At 42.4% G+C, this 21,624-nt stretch overlaps 1 protein-coding gene across 4 annotated transcripts in view; it reads right to left on the reverse strand.

Moving 5' to 3' along the window:
* Ndg (Nidogen) overlaps positions 1-21,624 on the reverse strand; it is a 43,155-nt gene that overhangs the window by 10,013 nt on the left and 11,518 nt on the right. The window contains exons 2-14 of one of the 4 annotated variants that reach the window (XM_076524589.1): positions 16,267-16,545; positions 14,884-15,089; positions 14,706-14,797; positions 13,200-13,346; positions 11,607-11,840; positions 10,449-10,974; positions 7,326-7,492; positions 7,041-7,169; positions 6,413-6,508; positions 5,088-5,252; positions 2,569-2,706; positions 1,683-1,808; positions 694-816 (exon numbers count right to left, since the gene is read on the reverse strand). In XM_076524589.1, the coding sequence (XP_076380704.1) occupies positions 694-816; positions 1,683-1,808; positions 2,569-2,706; positions 5,088-5,252; positions 6,413-6,508; positions 7,041-7,169; positions 7,326-7,492; positions 10,449-10,974; positions 11,607-11,840; positions 13,200-13,346; positions 14,706-14,797; positions 14,884-15,089; positions 16,267-16,545 (2,428 nt within the window). The remainder of the gene's footprint in view (positions 1-693; positions 817-1,682; positions 1,809-2,568; positions 2,707-5,087; positions 5,253-6,412; positions 6,509-7,040; positions 7,170-7,325; positions 7,493-10,448; positions 10,975-11,606; positions 11,841-13,199; positions 13,347-14,705; positions 14,798-14,883; positions 15,090-16,266; positions 16,546-21,624) is intronic. The other 3 variants (XM_033477903.2, XM_076524590.1, XM_076524591.1) reach the window with 3 other exon arrangements.

The following is a 21,624-nucleotide window of genomic DNA, read 5'->3' on the forward strand; positions in this document are numbered from 1 at the left end:
ACATCACCATTCTAAGGTTAATTGTAATTCATGTTAAGTATGCATCATCATCGGTTCCGGAAGGAGGTGGTAATACGATATTTCACTATGGAATGTAAAATAAGGTTCGAACTAGTTTGCAAGGTTTGGGACGATGCTCATACAATCGGGCATGCTCGTTCATGTCAAGGGCATGTTTATTAAGTGGATTAAGCAGTGGAGAGGGTGACGACGACTCTGGATGCATAGGAGGAAATAATTGTTCTTGCTGTCGCGAGACGTTCACAGTACAGTGAATAGAAGTGCACGGGATGTAGTAAGGGTTAGAGAAGATTCATTCTAAAGTAAATTCATCATCTTATAGCATTTAACCGATTTTACAGTAGGCGAAGGGTGCCTATTGAATCGTGTAGCCAAAGCTGAATGTTCAGAATTGAAAAACGGACATGTAATATTTCAGGGCTCCCAAATTAAGAATGCTTAACAAACTTGTTTTCGTATCTCTGGATTGGTTAATGATTGCTCTATGGTTGAACATGCGGCGTTCTTCGATCTCGGCGTGCATAGCAAGCAAATAAAAATGGCGTCGCTATCGTACGCCAAAAGGTGCCAGAAAATGAGGAAACGGTGACAAACAATGAAGAAACGGTGACGAAAGAACCAAACATTTAAGGGTGGTAAGGAAAGAACGTGACAAATATTTAATATGACGACCGATAGGACTGCAAGTGGTTCCGTCTCCATCATATCCTGGATTGCAAACGCATTTGGCCAACGGCTCCTCGGACTGGCAGGACGCCTTCGGGTCGCAGATGTCCACCTCCATACAGGACACTTCTGAGCCAGAATAACAATTCGATGTCAGTTCGTCCGTCATCGACGTGTACGGTTTCCGCGCGGTGGGAGATTATGATACACACGTTTCACCGATAACTATGCAGCGAAACCAGCATGACCAATACCACTAACGCGACTCGACAACAATAGTTCATTCCTTGGTCCTTATCTGTCACTTTGGAACGAAAATTTAAAGTTCAGCACGCGTTGACAAATTATCGAATCGTTACAGTCATTTTCATATTTTTACGTTATTGCATCTGATTTTTTTTTTTAATTGAGATAAGAATCCTGAGGTAATGATGCCACCGGTTCTTGAATTTAGCTCGTCGTTAATTAGAGAATCACATAATGTAACGCAGATAATGGCGCAAAAGAAATTACGATCATCTTAAAATTATAGAGGTCTGTTTTAAAAACAAACATTCCAAAAATTGGAAACCATTTTTTCTTCGTCTGTATTTGTGCGCAATTTGCGCAACTTTATTTTACTCTGAACAAATCGAATCCTTTTGTTGGATTCTCCCAGTACAGTAATGTCTCTCTAACTGACGCACAGATTGTGCAGAAAAATGGATAATTTTGGAAGAGAAGATACGATTATTCGAGCTTCGCGGTTCATTTTTATAGTTACGAATTGCCAACAACTATTAAAAAACGAGCTACAAGCCTCGAATAATCGTATCTCCTCTTCCCAAATTGTCCATTTTTGTGCACAATCTGAGCGTCAGTAAGGGAGACATTACTGTAATATTGTTGGGTCGAACGTTGGTCGAAGTTGGCCTCGCTGAATTTTCGTCAGTGAGAAAACACGGTCTATGAACATCTACCAGAATTGAGAAATGCGCAAAACTGAAAAATCGTACCTGTTTTCGTGCACTCGACGCCATTTCCGTTGAAGCCGGGATTACAGCGGCACTCGTAGTCACCGGTACTCGTTACGTATACACACTGCGCGTAGGGATGACACCTGTTCACCACGTTGCACGGAACTGGACATAAGCGTGCGCAATTATGATAATTGGCTGGACTGTCTCACATACAAAATTTATGAAGCCATTTCGCGGATCAGTTGCATTTACGATCGGAGAAAATGCGTGCGATTTTCCTGTCGCCGGTACATCTCGACATACGTTTCCCACAGTTTTGCAAAGATAGTGCGACAGCCATGATCGACAGATAGTGCGACAGCCGGAGACTTCCGTCTAATTCATCGAAGTAAAATGCCTTTCGTTTGCAAAATATTGAAGCTGGAATGAGAGCTTCTTTGATCTCGCGAACGTAAATTTCGGAAATATACGTACAACGTTATTTACGTAAAAATTAATTTATGAATGCATGGATAAACAAGACCACGTTATTTTTATCGTGGTTATAACGAATCCGCGCGAATTTTCTCCGAAAGTTAAAACGATCGAATCTTTCCAATTACGCCTGAAAAGACGTTCCAGAATTTTTCCGACGTTCCGACTGTTGCTTTGAAGTCTCGATTCAATTACTTATTGGAAATAATATTAGCCGCCGCTCTTTTAAACGATACGAGAAACGCCTTAGCGTGATTAAAAGTTTCCGCGGGAACCGAAATTTCACATTTAATGGCCAGTCGAAAGGTCGACAGACGGATTCGATCGTTCAGGCGTAAGAATAAAGTAGAACGTAAGCGGGATTAATTAAAGTGTGCGTGAATTGTAGCGTTCGTGTCGCGGATTGTTAATCGGCCGAATTAGTAAAAGCAAAGCGAGAACGTCGTACAGTGAACTCCTGATGGGCCCATCGTTTCGTGGTTGTATCCTGGTCGGGGCATGCAAATCTCCTCCGTGCGGTTGTAATCGTATCCCCAGGGGCATATGCAGTAGTCTTCCAAGCATTCCGGGATTGGGCGTGCCGATACTAGAATGCACGATGCAAAACCGATCGTCGCTAGCGGTCAGCGAGTTTCTCGACTCTGCTATGGTAAACTGTCTCGCATCACGTATTCGTGCAATCGCTATCTGCCCGAATCGTATTTTACATGCGATTAAACGCCATGCACGTCTTTCGGTCGTTGTCGATCCTTTGAGGACTGGTCAGAAAAACATTGATCTCCGGTTCTTGAACACAGTTCCGTGGTTAGAAGGAAAGTCGCCGCGATTCTTAATTTCAGAGATTTAAATCGATGCATTGATTGAACTGTACCATATAGGATTTACGTATTTATCCAAAAAATACAACATCGTGAACAGAAATTCTATAGACTCGACGAAATCATGTAATTTGAAACGCGAAATACGAAATTTGAAATACGTAATATTTTTTATCAGAACTTTGAACGACAATATTTCGGAACATGTGACTTGCAGCGTTCTTCCTTGCACCACAGAGTTGTCGCTAGACTGCGGATTTGATGGATATATGATAGAAATGAGTGCAATACTCTCTCCCTCAATAGTTGTCGATATCACCGAATAATTTTAATACGTGGAGAGAGAAATAAACAAAGCACAGTTATCTCCTTACACACTACTTCTCTCTATAATGTTGCTGTCCTTAGTTAAATTGTCTTGTTCATAAATTTACCACTTTTCCGGATGTTTTAAAATCGTATTTGCAACATCGCGCGTCTTTTACCTTTTAATCAAAACTAAAAAAAAATCGATATACTTTATAGAGTTCCAAATGTAATTCCACGTATTTGTTTTCACTTATTTAAAAGCGATTTTATTAATTTAAAGCTTCATTTCTTGGATGATCAGAAACGTTAGTTAGGACAATTTAACTAGGAAGGGCAGAATGACAAACTTTTTAGTATGTCTTTAACGAACTGCGTTAGAAGAGTCGCATCTGAAATACATACGAACAAGAGCATGCTTGATTACTATCGTCGTAAGCGTTCAAACGCGATTAACACGTTCAGTGCTGAATATCAACACCGAAAATTACTTTTCAACACCGAATTTCATTTCAATCTTGAAACCGCAAGTAGAAAGATGAAATTTACCAGTGGAAATATTAGACCAACTCTTTTGTATTCTAAAGATCCCAGTAACATTCAATTTGTTTGATATATCACAATAAGAATGAATTTCAATACTCAGTTAAAAATTAGTATCACCCATCTGTGACCGATGCGATACCGAACGTGTTCAGAAGAGAGCGAGTATTATAAATCGAATGCAAAATAGTAGAAGAATTTAAGAAATGAGTAAATACATTCCTTTTCAATTTACAAAAATTATTGAGAAAGAATAATGTTGTTAAAGATGCAGACGATTTTCACTTTGCACAAAAGTCCGCAGTCTAGTTACGATACCTGGTTAGCTGTCCAAGTGTCCGATCAAAGCCAGCGATAAAGATTTTGATCAGGATCTTTTCGTTATCAAATCATTGGAATAAGCTTGTAACAAATGATAAATCCAAATATTGTTTCACTTGTAGGAAATTGTGAATTGCGAGGAAGTTAATTATCGCAGAGCTGTGAAAGAAATTCATTTCGCATCTCAACTTGCGATACTTCGCTAAATGGCTCGTGATAAAAATATGTTAAAGCGAAATTATTGTACAAGTAGATTGTGGAACTTCTCGCTAATTTACATCTCTACGATGGAATTCGAACAAACGGAAATCAAACGAAACTACTGGCTTCCACCGACCGCGGTGACTTGAAAGTTAAATGTAACTGCACCGACGCGCGTTTTACGATGCCCACGCCGCACAAAAGGCTCCAAACGCATCAAAGCAGCGGTTTATACGGTTCCGAGCTGAACGACGAGCATGCACCGTATTTCTTCCGCGAGAATTCAGCCTTCTGCGGGCGCGCTCCGTTTCAAAGGAGATTAACAGTAAGTAAAAGTAACAAAGAAATCATTGCGACCCGGCTCTCGCGGTAAAAATTGCATCGGTCCGGATTGAAGAACCGTACTCTCGAAACGTACACTTTTCCGCGGCTGTGTCGATTCTCCCCCCGGGGAAAGTTTGCTCGGCTCGAGCTCCGCCGAACCTTTTCCCGCGCCCGTGTTCCTTCTTTCCGCCAACTTTTTTCACGCCGGCGTAACTTCGTCCTCAAAGGATTGAACTTTAAGAAGCTTATACTTCCCGTAGCGTTTCAAACTCGTAAACGATTAAGAGTCTCGTGCAAGTGAAGTTTCCACCGCGTCGCGCCGCATTCCTCGAGGCGGGATCGCGCGGGCAAAGATCGCAGCGCGCCAATTCGGCGAATTACACGGGTCCGCGGACGAAGTCCGGATAATTCGCCGAGGGATCGGAGTCCCGCCGATATTATTCCTGATACTCACGGTCTCGCTGGTAGTAGACGGTCCTCGACTCCTCCTCCTGGCGCACGCATTCGTAATCCCGGTACTCCCAACCGCCCGGGCACCAGCACCTATTTTGCAAGCACTGCGGTTGCGGCGTGTCCGTCGTGGACACGTCCGTCTCAGGCTGGCACGTGTAACCATCCCCTGAGAACAATTGTAATCATTCGGATGGAAGTCGATCCCAAAGACAAGCGAATCACGAATTCACCGGACGAAGTCAACGATAAAAATCATTTTCTCGCGGCACCCGTTCTCCCTAGAAATTGTTCGTCGGGAATCCCTTGGACTCGGTCGACCCACGAGTATACTCTGATTTTTCTTCCATGAGAACGGACCGTGCGATATACGACCGTCCATCAATCTGAACGAGTCTCTTTTTTTATTAGGTAAATTGTAACGCTGTTTACGCGATACTCTTTACACGCGATATCAATTTACAGCAGCCAGAAAATGTATTTTCCTAGAAATTTGAAAAGCGACTTATACACCGATAGGAAAAGTTGTGGTGTGCGTTTTCTACAAGACGGTTATTATTATTTTGCGATGTTGAAACGCGACGGTTCCAGGGTAGTGTTCTTTAAAGACTATAATTGTGATAATTGAAAGATGCATTTACGAAGAATTTGTCCAAGAAGTTTCTTTCTTTAGATTTATTTGCTTATTAACCTTTTGCACTCCGTTGCAAGTAACACATATATTGAAAAACTAACTACTCGTAAATGCACCCTTCACGATCTGAATAATTGTAAATTAAACGGTCGACCCGTCATTTTGACGGGTTCCATAAACCTAGTGTTAAACAATTATGTGACGAAATGTTCTAGATCGTCCTTTATTGCCTTCAGAACTATTTGAATGGTTTAAATCAGAACGCGACGCCCAGAAACCGAAAAGTTTCTACTTCTAATTCTAAATTTGTAATTAAGCTAACCGAATAATTTGCTTTGAAGACACAGCTGGAGAAAGCCTGCTCTCCGCATTCAATCGTGGGATCAGCACGTAACATAGCACGATGAAACTTGTTATTTACTGTTTTTGGTGCTGCTAACGACATCGCTGGCTTAATTAAGTCTATCGCTTCAAACAGCTTCATTAGCAAAAACATTCCTTTCATTTCATTCGTACGCTGGAAAACTCCGCGTAGAATCGTAGAAGAGAATCACAGAGCCGTGTTCTATTCGAGAGGGAACGTAACATTATCTTTTCGCAAGAGTTTCCTCGAGAGCTCTTTGTCAACATTGCGAAAGGGAACGTTCTTTAACGACGTTTGAAAACGCAGAAGCAAAAAGATCGACATAACGTACCAAGAAAACCGGGCAAGCACATGCAGACCACGGGTTTATCCTCGTTCAGGATGCAGATGGCGTTTGAAGAGCAGTTGTTCTCGACTTCGCAGAAACCTGCCGGAAGTCGAAAATAATACAAACGGTCGGACATATGTTCAGAGAACAGTATACGGTAATGTCCTCTTAACTGACGCTCAGATTGTGCACAAAACTGGACAATTTGGGAGGAGGAGAATACGATTGTTCGAGCCATGCAGCTCGTTTTTTATATTAGGTCTACCGGAAAGTTCTGTCCGTTTCAGAAATGAAAGGAAATAATAGATTTTTCATAAATTTAGTAATATTTATATTGTACAATATAATTTCCGTCGTTACTTATGACCTATTGCCAGCGTGATGGCAATTTGTGAGCAACATTTTTCAAAAATATATGTCTCAAATGAATATGTGCATATCTATCGAAATTTGCGATGACATTATCGGACAGAACTTTCCGGTAGACCTAATAGTCGTTGACAATTCGTGACTATAAAAATGAACCGCAAGGCTCAATCGTCCGTTTTTGTGGACAATTTCAGCGTCGATTAGAGAGACCTTACTGTATTTCTTTTTTTTGTTCTTTTTTTACGAGAGAAATCTGTCTTGCCTCGCTGGATAGGATAGCAACCCTGCTCCGTTTCCTCGAAACCCGATGTACAAACGCAATTAGGCACGCCGTCGATCATCACGCAGGTCTTGTAATTGTCGCAGCGAACGTCCTCGCAGGAGGGAATCTCTGGATTTCCAACAGAAGATGAACCGGTTACTGGCAAAGCGTAAAACAGAACTCGCGGGACAGATATTGATTTTCTCGGTTGAGTCTCTTGTTCGCGGTTGGTACGGAATTATCATGGAATGGTAACTTTTTCGGTGTTTTCGATTCTGCACTTACTATCGCAAACCCGGCCATCCCCGGAGAAACCAGCCCGGCACTCGCAGGTGTGGCTACCCTCTTGGTTAATGCACTGCGCATCCGGAGAACACATGTGATTGCCGGCTGTGCATTCGTCCACGTCCACACAGGTCGCGGTGCCGTCCTCTTCGTAGAGATAATGGAATCTGCGAAACGAGTTGCATTTTTAATCGGAGAACGAACTCCACGCTCAGCCTGGTAGAAGATGTAAAACGAATTGTCAGCGGTGTGACGAATGAACTGCGGACTTTATGCATTTACGACAAAAATGAACAGGTCGACTGTAAAACAGTGGACCAATTAAAAGAATTAAAGAGAGTCATCGTATTATTTTCAAGTTACTGAAATTGTTAAAAAGATAAAGAACTTTCTATCTGACAACTGGTTGTTGCAATTCGCAAATACAATGTTCGAATTATAGTAATGTCTCCCTAACTGACGCTCAGATTGCCCACAAAAATGGACAATTCGGGAAGAGGAGATACGATAGCCTTGCGCCTCGTTTTTGTAATTGTTGAGAATCGATAATTATAAAAACGAGGGGCAGGACTCAAATTGATCGTATCTCCTCTTCCCAAATTGTCCATTTTTGTGCACAATCTGAGCGTCAGTTAGGGAGACGTTACTGTAGTTTCTCCGAGACAGTATCAGAGAAGTCTGCCTTTCAAATTGCGAAGATCCCAATGTGCGTTACGAACAATTCGGTAAAAGTATGATATTTAAACTGCGGATCTTTATGCAAAATGAAACTCTTCCTCGTCGGTTACATAAAATAGAAGTTGCACAGAAATGTACTTCTTCTTTTAATGACGTCAACACGGTGACAGTAATGCAACAGTATTTATAGATTCCTGTTTGTGTCTTCGCTGTTTTATTCTTCCATTTTTGCTGTAAATGCATAAAATCCGCAGTCTAACGATGATACACTGTCGGAGTACGTATTGTTTATCGCGGAGAGAGATGCAAGAATTGTGACGATGTTGAATAGTTGGGATACAAGCACAACACGAAATATCAACAGAAGAATGTATGGCGATGGACTCGCACACATTGAGACATCGATTGCAGTAATCAATTAAAACGAGTGCATGCTCGGGCGTAGAAGTGACGGAGAATATTATCTTGGCGGTCTCAAAGTGTGTGTAGCAAATGCATGTTAAGGTTAAGTAAGTTTTGAAAACTATTCCACTTATACTTCTAGACGGCGACGCTAACAAAATATAAGACAAAAAGAAGACAGTAAAGCCGAATGCAATGATTCCCGTAATTTCAATAAATCTGCAGCTTCAGGATTTAATCGTTTAATTTTCTTCTTGTAGTATTTTATTCGTATCGTTGAAATATGTGGATCCGCTGCAGAATTATTGAAAGAATAACAAAACGGTAAGATTAATTAGCATACTCTACATTTGATCGAAAGTTCGAACTGTTGAAATTTACCAACTACGTGCAATGCGTACAGAGACCTTACAAATAGTTTGCAACATTATATTTAAACAATACTTTTTTCACAAAAAACGTCAATGAAAAGTAATTAAAGATTATTGTTTAACAAATGCAAAAAAATATTGAATTAGCTATAGTTGAGAATAACTATGTTTCAAATATTTTTGGTGAAAATTTCATTGCAATATCTTTGATGGTTCAAAAGAGTTATAACAGAATGTCATTGAATTTCTCGATCCAGCCCACTGTGTGCCGTGTGTCGTTATTCGAATCGCATACCGCAATCGTGATCGTGTACGTAGCCGTGTTTGCAATGGCAGACGTAATCGTTATCGTGTAGTACTCGTCGCGTCCTGCGAGCGCGTCCTTTTATCGGTGTACTGGTCGAACGTTACGAATCTTCTTTCGAATTCGTTTATGTATACAGCGTCTAATGCCCGCCGATCGTCCTAGCATCGTCGCGAACTAAAAATCGCGACGCTCACGTACGCACGCACACACGCGTTCGTCGCGTGGGGTTAACGCACGGTAGTCCGCGAGCAATACCGATCAGCTGTTATGATTCCGGAGGTCGCTCCAAAATCGTAACACGCTCGCCGATTCTCCGACCGTTAACCCTCGGCTCTTACATATGTAAGAAAGTGGCATTTTGAAAGTGGCATAAGTCACTTTGTTTTTAAGTCGATACATTTAAGGGTTCGCGTTTTAACACGTTTAAAAATATTGATGCTAACTTTTTGAGAAGATTTACTTGTATTTGTTATCTCAGGATACTGATATTTTTCTCGGTACAAATAATTTCGTATAAACATTAAAAAATCACCACTTTTCACATTACGGTAAAAAGTGACTTATGCCACTTTCAAAATAAACGGCTCATATATAGTATAAACGCGTCGATTAGAACAACAACTGAAAGCCAATGTCGCGTTTGAAATTTGTACGATGCTCGGGTCGACCGTTATAAAGTCGTTCGTACACATAGACGATTGTTTCGAAAAGTATCACACTGTACAGAGTTTAAGAAATACAAATCGAAGCTGTGAGCAAAATTTGATCAACGAATCACTCGAATAATCAATTAAACCTCGAACCGCGAATTTTGGATTTTTCGGCATGAAATCCACTTTTATTTGTTGTGCAAATGCGTCCTGAATATTAGCTTAAGAAGACTATAAAAAGGAAGACCAAAAAGGAAGAACTTTCCAAAATTAAGAATTAGAAATGTTTCAAATTTGGTTCTTCTTTTGATCAATTTTACAAAATATTTAGAACGTTAATTCCACGTGGCCCGTGGTTGAAGGGTTAATCAATACGTGTTAGAATCTTTCCACCTTTCTACCAAATACATTAGTGTCTCCCTTACTGACGCTCAGATTGTCCACTAAAATAGACAATTTGGGAAGAGGCTTGTTTTTATAATTGTGGACAATTTATAACTATAGAAATAAACCGCAAGGCTCGAATAATCATATCATATAAATAACAATATCTCCTCTTCCCAAATTGTCCATTTTTGCGGTCAATCTGGGCGTCGATTAGAGAGACGTTACTGTACCCGCGAAGGGTCGAATTTTATCCGACAGCGTCGCAAAAGTATTCTTATCAAGAATATCTCCGCGCGAAATGTTAAATTAAGCGGAACAGTTTGCTTACCCAGAGTTGCATTCGCATTTGAACCTATCGCCAACGACGACGCAATTACTATAGTCGGGGCAGGTCTCCTTTCCCTTAATGCATGGGTCCTCCTCCTCGAGCGGCGCGACCTTCGTGTTTACGGCGAACCGGATAATGCCCTCGGTGGCCTCGTAAGTCGTCACACCTCTGAAGTACTTGAGCCTCGTTGTGTCGTCCTCGGGGTCAACGAGCAGGTAGGAACACTCGTTATAAATGATCGTCTGGTCCAACGTGAAGACCATATCCCGTTCCCCGGAACCGTCGTTCAATTTCGAAATTCGTTCGCTCTGAGCGCGAATTATGCCCGATTGCACTCTGGTATAAAGTTCATCGTAGTCGCCGTGGCTGACCCGGGTGTCCCTCGACAGTTGCGGCAACGTACCTATCACCTCCGCCTCCATCTTCAACTGGCCGAACACGTCCAAGCCGAGGTAATTGTTGCGAATCGTCACCTTGTCGCCCGTCGAGCCGAACGTCAATACTGCCGTGTGGTTGAAGAAGCCGCCTGAAATAAGCGATTTGTTAAATTCAGGGGATGTCCTTGAAGTCACCGTTCGTCGATTACGCAGGCCGGGCGATATGTTCCAAGCCGATTGGACGGAATATGATGTCAGCTGAATTTTTGTTGACATTAGACGGCGCAAGGAGGGGGCTTTTCTTAAGTATGCAACAAATTATATTTACGGAAATCGCATTTCCGAAGGGAAACTGCTAGATGAATTTTCCGGAAGAAAATAGATTAACGTGAATTGTTGTTTTTTGAACCTTTGTTAGATTATTCATTCATTAATCCTTGGACTTTTAAGCTTTAACCTCCGCTTAAGGGATACACTTATGAAAAGTGCTATTAACATGGTTTTTTCTGTCCGAGGTATAAGGTATATTTTATTTATACGATAAACGATTTACAAAGAGGGTAGTGTATAAAATATAACTTATAAAAATAAAATTTACGAAAGAACATTCCTAGGACAAAGATACACGTTTAAAATTCTGTGGATATTTTTTGTTCCTCCCTTGAGTATGCTAAGGTTAATCGCGTCTAAGCGAAAGTGCTGAATAAATAGTCGAAAAGAAAATAGACCGACGTGCTATATTTTGTTATTTTAATTTGTTTTAAGACTGAGCTACGCGTACCTGTCAGTTCATAGCCATTCTTCGTCTTTCCAATAGGTTTCGCGAACAGCCAGCCAATCACTTCACCGAGACTGCCGAGCAGTTGGAAGTTCGGGCCGATCTCATCCGGCACACGGGACAGAGCGGTGTACGTTCTTCCATCCTTTGTTTGGACATAACACTGCAAATCTCTCGCTGGGAATTCAACATTGTTGATCGTGCCGGAGATGCGGCCAATTACACGAAGTGGGACATCTGCAAACATTTGCCACCCCTTCCAATTCCTGTGCGGCCACTTCAAGAGGTATTTAAGCTAGCGCTCGAATTGTTTCACCAGGGAACTGCGAGACGTTTCGCAAACTGCATGCTTTCATTTACGAAATGTTAAAACTCGGGAAATTGAAATAGCTGGACTCCGCGCTGACTTGAAATTCTTAGCTGTCCAGAAACTAAAATATTTAAACGAAGTGCTCGACTGTTTGATTTCAATTACCTAATGGACTAGAAACTACAATACCAAGATCAAATTCTTGACTGTGCACTTTATTTACCCAGCCAATTAGTGTAACTGAAATACTAAAATAAAACACTCGATTGTATTTTTGTATTGCGTGCTGTGTGTTGAATTGACTGCGTGTATCGTCGCTAGAATGCGGATTTTGTGCACTTATAACAAAAGCGGATAGGTGCGATAAGAAACTGAAGATGCTGGAGGAATTTAAGAATACTGTTGCACCGTCGTTGATTTCACAAAAGTGAATAGGTGCAATAAGACACTGAAGATGCTGAAAGAATTTAACCAGTTAACTTCGTTTCATTTCGTCTTGACCTCTAAACATTTTAAACATATTAAAATTCACGAATATAATTTACTTTTCGCCAGAATTACAATTTAAATATCGAATTGTAACAAAATTTTACGAATGACGCATATAATCGTCATGATACAAAATTCTGCCACATCTCCATGACTGATATAGTCATCGAACACGCTTAACTGGTTAAGAATGCTGTCTTGCACCGTCGTTGATTTAAAACAATTATTGAAAGAAAAGCTTAATTATTATTTCTGTCTTCTTTCTCTGTCGTGGAAAGCTTTTATTTTGCACAAAGATCCGCAGACTAACTGTCGAACAGCCATAACCACGTTGACTTTAAGAGCCTGCGAACAAAATTCCACGAACACGTTTACAAAAGGCTCGATTTCGCTGGTTCCTGGGCGAGTGTCCTCGCGGGTTAATTCGCACTGGCTTTCTTGTTTCGGTTGACTTTGAATCAGGGGTCATCGAAAACCCGTCAGAGGAAGGGGGCCGCGTTCAAAAGGTTGCGTCCCGCGAATCTTGAGTTTCACGGGGTCATCGAGGGGGCAGCGGAGGCTCGTAATCCCTGAATAGATCACAGAGACCGTCCCCGCAGAACCGACCGTTATTGGACGGCGTTTATATCGCGACGCGACGCTTCTCCAAAGGAGAGAGGAGTGGTTAAAATTGCGAGCCACACGGTCGACCCGTTCGAAAACGGATTTTTACGTTCCGGGAGCGGATCAAAGGGACGCGAGCTCGCGGATAATTAGGGGCCTCCTCGAGTCTCGCGCGACAGCCGCGATATGCTCACCATTCGGCTGACAGGATTTCCCGTTCCCGAAGAATCCTTGCTTGCAGTGGCAACAGAACCCGACCTCGTAGTCCATGCACGACGCTTTGCTGTGGCAAGTCGTTGCTCCGGTTCTGCAGCTGGCCACCTGGTTCGTTGCGCTGATGTCTGTGTAACGCGTGACGTTCACGTGTGAAACTGTGCTACATGCTCCAAGCGATCCTCGAATGCAACGAGATTTCGGTTCAGAGGAAAACTTGGAAACCAGCGGGACCTTTGCCGCTTCCTCCTCCCTTAATTAGCGCGTAACTTGGACAGTTATGAGCGCAGCGTACGTACACGGTATCAAATTAACCCTCCGCGCACTAATGAAATTTCAAGAAACACGCCTCTGATTCCGGGAACAGACGCGTACTGTAAGATGCTTTTTTATTTCTGGGGAAGTTGGACTGCGAGATTGTAACGGAGAAATCGAGTGTACATTCGAACAATTAAATTTAACTCTTGCGACGTTTGTTAACCCTTTGTGGATAAGTTGCTCTAATTAATGATAACGATTATGTACTTCTTTCCTGTATCTTCTTAAGCCTCATATGGTGTTCATTTCTGGGAAAGTTGGATTGCGAGATTGTAAGGGAGAAATCGAGTGTACATTCGAAGAATTAAATCTGTCTCTTGAGACGTTTGTTAACCCTTTGTGGATAAGTTGCTCTAATTAATGATTACTTCTTTCCTGTGTCATCTTAAGCCTCTTATGGTGTTCATAACTTGCACTAATAGTGTCCGGATCTTTGGAAACTGCACTATGATACAACGATTTTAAGCTCATTCTTCGAAACGATATAACAATTAATTTAACAGTACAAAAGAGAAAGTGAAAATTTATTTTCAAAGTTCAATAAGTTTGATTGGTACAAGTTATTGAAAACGTTATTACAAGTTTAATCGTTTCAGTCCCGAGGTTCTCTTTGGTTCTCTTCGCAATCAATTAAGACAAGCGCTATTACGCTTTTCGACCGTGTTTTTTGAATAACCCCCGGGACTCAGACGGTTAACACGTTCCGTGCCGAGCTTTTTTTACTCGAATCTTCACACTTTGATATTTTACTAAAACTTGATGTATTATGTGCAATTATTAATTCTCGTACACATAACAACGTAACAAAAACTTATCAACGCCCACTCTTGCGGTGGAAATTGATTCTTCGGTTCTAAATTTCTTGTAAACAATTTGTTCAGTTCACTAAGTAAACATGCAAGCGTGTACCATGGATGGTACACGTGGCACGGAACGTGTTAATACACCGTCAAAGGGTCAAGTGATATTGTTCAGGTCCCAACGAAAAGTATTTCAACCTACAAATTCCTTAAAAATTTTCTACAGAAGCTAAAACACGTCGATTCGATATTACTTTTACCCCTACGCATGTCATTGATTTTAACCATATTGCTTCGGTTCCAGTTTTTCCTCTTCGCGAATTCTTAGCATTCCCTTCGCTCCGTTTCATCTTAAGAATAGGAACTCACCCTCAATGTTATCCGGTAGTTTAACTTCGTCGTCGTTCAATGCTGGACCAACTCGGAACAGCCATTGTCCCGGTCTGTTCACGTTCGACCACCTACAGGACATTAGGATTTAGAATGTCACCGGCGCAGTGAATCACTCGAAGTGAATCTCTCGTTAAGCAGTCTACTTCTGACTCACTTGTCGGCGTTCTGAATCTGATCCGTCCCGGAACCCTTCACGGTGTACATTCTTCCTTCGCTCATAAATCCTGCCTGCGCCTTCGCGTCTGGCAGGCCGCTGGGGTGCGATTCACCTTGGATCCACTGGATACCATTATCCGGGTACAGTAGCTCGACGTAGGAATGCGTGCCGTTCGACGAGATCGCTACTTGGTAAGTGTTCACCTAACAGAATTCGAATAACGTTAGGAATTCGTCCGGTGTCGCGAAGATTGACCGCTTTCCGTGAATCCGATCGAACAATGCTAACCGATGACTGCAATCATTTACTTGGCGATAAATGATTCAAAACTATCGTTTAATACGAATTCCTGTACGAACCGTCTATAGTTCAATGGAGCATTGAAATCGCATACCGATTTATCCTGTTTTATTAATCTAATTGCATTTTTTGTTACAATGTTGCTGAAGTATCTTGTTCTGTTGTCTCTCCTCCCTGATGCAGGAGGTTATACATCGTCATTTTTAACTGATACTTCACACATCAGAGCGAATTCAGTCTTTCTTTATATTGTGATATTATTGTTAATTTGCTACGTGTATATCCTTTATACCCATTTAACACTTTGACCGCGATGTTGTCCATACTTGAGTGATGGAATTATTTGCTCGGATCTGAAGATCAATTTGTACGCTAATTATTAACCATTTGCACTCGAGTGGTGATTCTGAGGCACCACTAAAATTTGTTACATCACGTTTTAAGATCATTTTTATATCAACAAAGTTTAGATTTAAAAAATCTGTTAAGAGTGTAATTGTTGTGTGACTCCCAAGAGTCAATTTCACATGCATAAAATGCATTTTGCCATATAAAATGAAAACACTATAAGTTAGAAAAATAATTTTATATTTACAGGTAAAATAGCATCGAGTGCAAAGGGTTAATATAACGTAATAGCGCAAGACACGCTGTAAGATATATTCCGTGTGTATAAAATAGATGCAAGAATGTTGAAAATACGATTGATGCCACACAACTCGACTTTTCAATTTTAATTTAATTAAATAAAATACTGTAATGTTATGAAATTCTTGAGATGGTTTACGTGGCGATCGAAGCGTTAGAAAACTCGGATCAGAGAAGGGTAATAATGAAGAGTTACGGTCAAATGTGACACGAAATAAAAGAATGATAAAATATATATATATATATATATCATAAGATATAATAAGATATAATAATAATAATGAGAGATAAGATCTTGTAGAGATCGAAAAGAAAAACGAAAAAGATCGATCGCGAGTGACGAATCGACATGCAGGACTATTCTCGCAGAAGCAACGGGAACTGAGAAAGGGTGGCTGGAAAGTTGACAATAAACAATTTCGTATCGCATACCTTGTCGCTCTTCTCGTTGAAGTATCCAACGTCCAGCCAGGTGGCTAGGAACACGTGCGTGGGCACGAAATCAGCCGCGTCCTTGAAAGCGTGTCGCACCATTCCTCCGGCTCTCGCGAGAACTTCCGGTGAATCTGTTTCGCCGTAATAGACCCTTCCGGAGCCTCTCGTGTCGACGTGGGTGTAGAGCGGCGCGATAACCGGATCGTCCAGCGGGAACGGGATGTTGAAGAACCTTTGCATCGCTCTAGCGAAGGAGAGGACGCCATTCCCGTTCACCTGGAACGAGGTTGGATAAACCCTTTTAACCCGTTCCTCCTTATCGAGCGAAACCTGGTCGAGAGGTTGCGCCACCGAGACCTGGAGAATTCTACGAGGCTCGGTAATTAAAATTAGATAAACTGCTCGTCCTTCTAACGAAATTCGAGATCTGCAACACTGTTTGGTCTTCAACCACGTACATAATGGATAGCCGCGTCACCCATTTGTGGGTGCAATGAAGTATTTTCATAAATGTTTTAATACTATTATGCTATGATCTGAATATCAGCGTGTCGACGGGAGTAACAGAGAAATAATTAGCGTCGAGTGATTTAGGGATTTAATCAGATCTTACAGGAACGTCATCTGGCTGTTTTATTGTCATCAATATTTAAGCACTCAAGTAAACGTGCATATTTTCTTAATTAAATCTTAATTAATCTTGAATTAATGAAAAAGTTCTGATCGTTGAAACTGTAAAAATACTGCAACGCAAGGGGGTTAAGAAAGAGAGAGAGCGATGCGACGTCGAATTGCCATACTCAAAGAACTCTAATCTAGAAACTGTGTCAACGAACACACCATTTTGACGTCTGAACAGCTCCGAGTTGCCAGCCATCGTCTGGGATTTGTCTTCTGGGGAAGCTATATTTAACCTCCGACCGCTATTTCCCCGAAAAATATCGTTGATACGCGAAAACACAAAAATCTACATTTTGTAGATTTGCAGAAAACTCGAAGCGAATCTCGAAAAGTCGTGCGACAAACGGCGACACGTTTGGAAAACGAGCTGCGGCGAGGCATTGGATCCCGGCATTTTCGTGTTCCGGTGCACCCTAATCACCTATTCGCAGGGGATGTGCACGCAGCATTGGGAGCCGAACGTCGGCGCACGTGCGGCGGCAGGTCAACAGGTAAACTGTTAGCACGTGCCGCGAAATCCGCCGGTGACGTAACGAGCCGGCCCGCGCGTTGCATATCTATGCTCGTCGAGAAGTCATTCACCCAGAGCGCGGGTTTAATGGAGCAACGGCGTCGCCGGAGCATTGAAAAGCACCCGAGTTCAAAACTGGTCGCGGCGCCGCGAGTTATCGCGCTGTCAATTGGCTAAACTGAAAAGCGCGCGCGTTGCTCCACATTCGCCGCGGCAGCTGGCCCGTCCGACATGGACAGACGCGCCGCGGCTCGTCGTTAAAGGGACGGAATTAAAACTCCTCCGAATAAAAAAAAAAAAGAACTATATTCGCTTGCCGTGAAACCCTCGTCTGGACCGGCCTAATTCGTCGCGCCACGTATTTTTGGCCCCGGCGAAACACGAAATGAGAATGATGTCGAGCATTTTTTAAGGCGGTGTATTAATGGAAACTTTGAAAGAGGTTTCGCGATGCTCCGGAACCGACGATGTTTGGCCAGGTTGTGTTCTTTGAAACGGTTTGCTTTTGAGCAGAGGATTGAATTAGACCACTCGTGAACACTAGAAAGCTGACGAATTCGAAGCAGCGACTGAAATAAGAAATGTATAAATCCTGGTTAATTAGCACTAGTTTAGTAATAGTTTAAAAACAGCTATTTTATATTTTTTTTCACGAGTAACAATGATGTATTTACTTGAATATCTTGCGATTTTTATTGTAATATTTGTCCCAAGTAACACGTTCGTCGAATAAATTTCTCACGACAGTGTCTTTTTGCAATCTGGATGATCGCAAATAAAAAATTTGAAACCCGTGTACATAGCAAAATGAGACTGAGAGTAAAATTCACAGTCAATTACAATCATTAGTAGACCGTGGATGAAACAAAAATTTGTTTGATACTCTTGACACTCTTAAATTCTTATAATCTTTCTACTGCTGTATATCTCAACCACTCATCTTCGTCACGAATGTATAAAATTCGCCGTAATACATGACTAATACGTGGTTTGATCCAGATGCTAGTTCAAACTAGGCTATTGTCACTTATCACGGGTGATAGAGTGCTTTTTCAATGGTTGCAAATTGACATCCTTGTTGGTCTGTGGTTCTATTATCATTGTCACTATGTATTAACCATTTGCGATGGAACGACGTATGATTTAATTCGATCATTGGCTGTGTGAAATGTAAACGTGACGTGCATAGAATTCATCAAAATCTTATCAACGCGTCGACCGTCGCATAATGCGTGCACTCATGCTACGCAAATAATGATTTGTCCAGATCGAGAAATCAAGTTTTTTCCTTTCCCTCATTTGCACAATTTACTTTTTCATTTTATTGTGAAAGAAACGACTCTTTCTCTCACAGTACTTCTACTAGCTTGCAGAAAAATTGGAGGAATCTTTAACGCTCGTCCGTCCCTCGTTGTCGATTTGACACAGTTTTTACAGATGCCGAAGCAACAATCTTTTCTATAGATAGTTTCATTAGTTTTGGACGCGAATAATCAACTAAAAAAGCTTGTCCCGCCTCGTGTTAATTAATCACTCATTGTTCCATCTTATTCGTTTATTATCATTGCGTCGATTTGATGTCAACGGACCGATTATGTTGCAGAAACGAGGGGCCGATAAAGTTTAATCTAGATTACGACTTTTCTCAAAGGAACGTGTCTCGATACTTCGCCCTTATCGTATCAGAAATGGACAAATAAACTCGCTATCTAACGTTTAAAACCGATTTGGAGTATCAATTGGTCGCGTATCGCTCGAGAGGGGTTCGCCGTGCGATCAGTCAGCGGCAGCGTAGAATCAGCGGCTAGTTAAATATACGCGCTGCTAATCGAAATAAACGCGACGCGTATAAACTGGTCGGGCAAAGCTGTGGAAACCCATAGGCCCGGACAACGACGTGTTTCCGTTAACTGGCCGAAGTTGGACGCGACAACCGAATTCCGGTCTCGTTCGGGCCGTTCCCATGTCCCGGTTTCGAGACGCCGCGCCGCGGCCAACAGTGTACATGCCGCCAGTGGAAGTTCGGGTTGATTGCATTGTTTTCACGTGATGCTAATATGTATCTCGGACGCCAGGCCGCGACGAATCCGACACCCGTGGTCCGCGTGTGTCGTTTAAACGGCCGACCGACCCGGTCACGCGAATTGACACGAATTAGACCGACAAAGCAATAATCCCGCGCGTCGCTGTCAACGCGCTGCCAGATCCGTTCCCGCATTAGGTGTCAACTTGTTCGCTAATAAATCTTCGGCGTTATTTTCCTCGACGGAGAAGAACCTAGGACTAAGGTCAATTGGCGAGGCTGTGCATCAGACTGATGATCGACCGCATAAAAGTTCGATCCTCGGGTTCACGACACTTTAAGTCGCGTCAGATTGAATATCGCAACGGTAGTTACTTGTCTAACCTACTCTTTGCGTTACATTCGCCAATGATGTCATAATTGCGGGACACCGATTAGACCGATTGCGGTGCTTCGATGTTTGTTTCTCATGCACGACGGCGTGTACAAATATTTCCATTTCAGTTTTTCCAGTTCACGGATAAACTCGTAACTTCTGTGAAATATTGTTCTGTGCCAGACGATTTCGCCGCGGCTTTTCACTCGCGTAATTCGGTATTTCGACCGAAGAGTAATAACGAAGCTGCGGAACACGAAGCAGAAGTAAGATCGGACGGATTTATTAACCGTTTGCACTCGAAGCCATTTTAACTGTAAATCTATAATAATTTCTCTGACCTACGCTCTATTTTATATGACAGAGCGCATTTTACGCGTGCAAAATTCAGTCTTGTGACTTATACGATAGTTATACTTTGAACAATTTTTCAAATGTAAATTGCGTTCGTGTAAAAATTATTTTGGAATGAGATATAAACGTTTTTTAGTGGTGCCTCGGAGTCACCACTCGAGCGCAAAGGGTTAATATTCTTGGTGCAACGTGCAATCTATTCAAGTTTTTAAGAGAAACGATCAATTTTAATTTGACTCTCTTCTCTTGCGATAGACTGTGACAAACGTGATTCGAATAAATTAAAAAGTAATACAGTAGAACCTCGATCACCCGAGCTAAGCAGAGTCGCATAATCGTTCAGATAATGGAACAATTACTTAGTTATTGTACGAGATTTAATCTCACTGATTAATACATTAAATCGTTTTACAGAGTTCGTACAATTCAGCACGAATCTTTGAGCAGCACGCAACTGATTTTTTCTCCGAGGGTGCAATAACATGTCGAGCCCGCCTGAAAATCCTCTAAACTTTTAGCAACCGATTCGGCAACCGGGGACACAGCATCAGGAAGAGAATTGGCGCGCGAGATGGATCCCCGGGCATTAGTTGGTGCGATTCCTGTCTATTTTCACAGTTTCCTTCGCGCTCGCGATTACCGGGGGGATTACGTGTGTGCGTGTGTGTCATCGGCTCAGCTGTGACCTATGACCCCTCGCGATAGCCCCGCTCACAGATAGCGGGAGACTCGGGCTCTCCCAGTGTCTCTGAACGCGAGCGAGAGTGTCAAAACGTTTGGGCGACAAGCAGGGAGCACACGCGCGATCGATCGATGTCGTCCGGTCTCGAAGAGTTTGCGAATTCGCGATCGATTATCGGGCCGGTCGGCTCGGCGCGCTCGCAATTATCGGTCGGGAAATCGTCTAATCGGAAACGGCTGATCCAGGCCGATTGCTATCGATCGCCGGGAATTAAAGGGGAAGGAAAAGCCGTGTTGGCCGATTGGAATAATTATCGGGACCGACCTCGGCCTCGCGCGTAGCCCTGGAACCTTTTCCTTTTCACTTTAGGGGAACAGCCGTGAGATTGGTCCTGCCCGGTTCGCGACGGAGGAGGCACTCGCCGATTGATCGCGATCCAGATTTCCAAGGGATGATTAAAGCGCGCCTGTCAATTACTCTGCTTTCCCCGGGTTCCCGTTTAAAGGGCCGATGCTTGGCCGATGAAAGAGAATGGGTCGACGACTTTCGAGTCGATTCCCTTCCTTCCGAACGATTGCTTTAATGGCCGAGCTATCGACGGCTTGTTATAGTCAGTCGGCCAAGTCGACGGAGTCTCGCTTGCAAACGGAAGATGGAAACGGTCTTAGTTACGAGTCGATCGGAGATACGAGACACGCGGGCATTGTTATTTCATTATGTCGTTTGTC

Source organism: Megalopta genalis, chromosome 9 (assembly GCF_051020955.1).
Source record: "Megalopta genalis isolate 19385.01 chromosome 9, iyMegGena1_principal, whole genome shotgun sequence".
Classification (NCBI taxonomy): domain Eukaryota; kingdom Metazoa; phylum Arthropoda; class Insecta; order Hymenoptera; family Halictidae; genus Megalopta; species Megalopta genalis.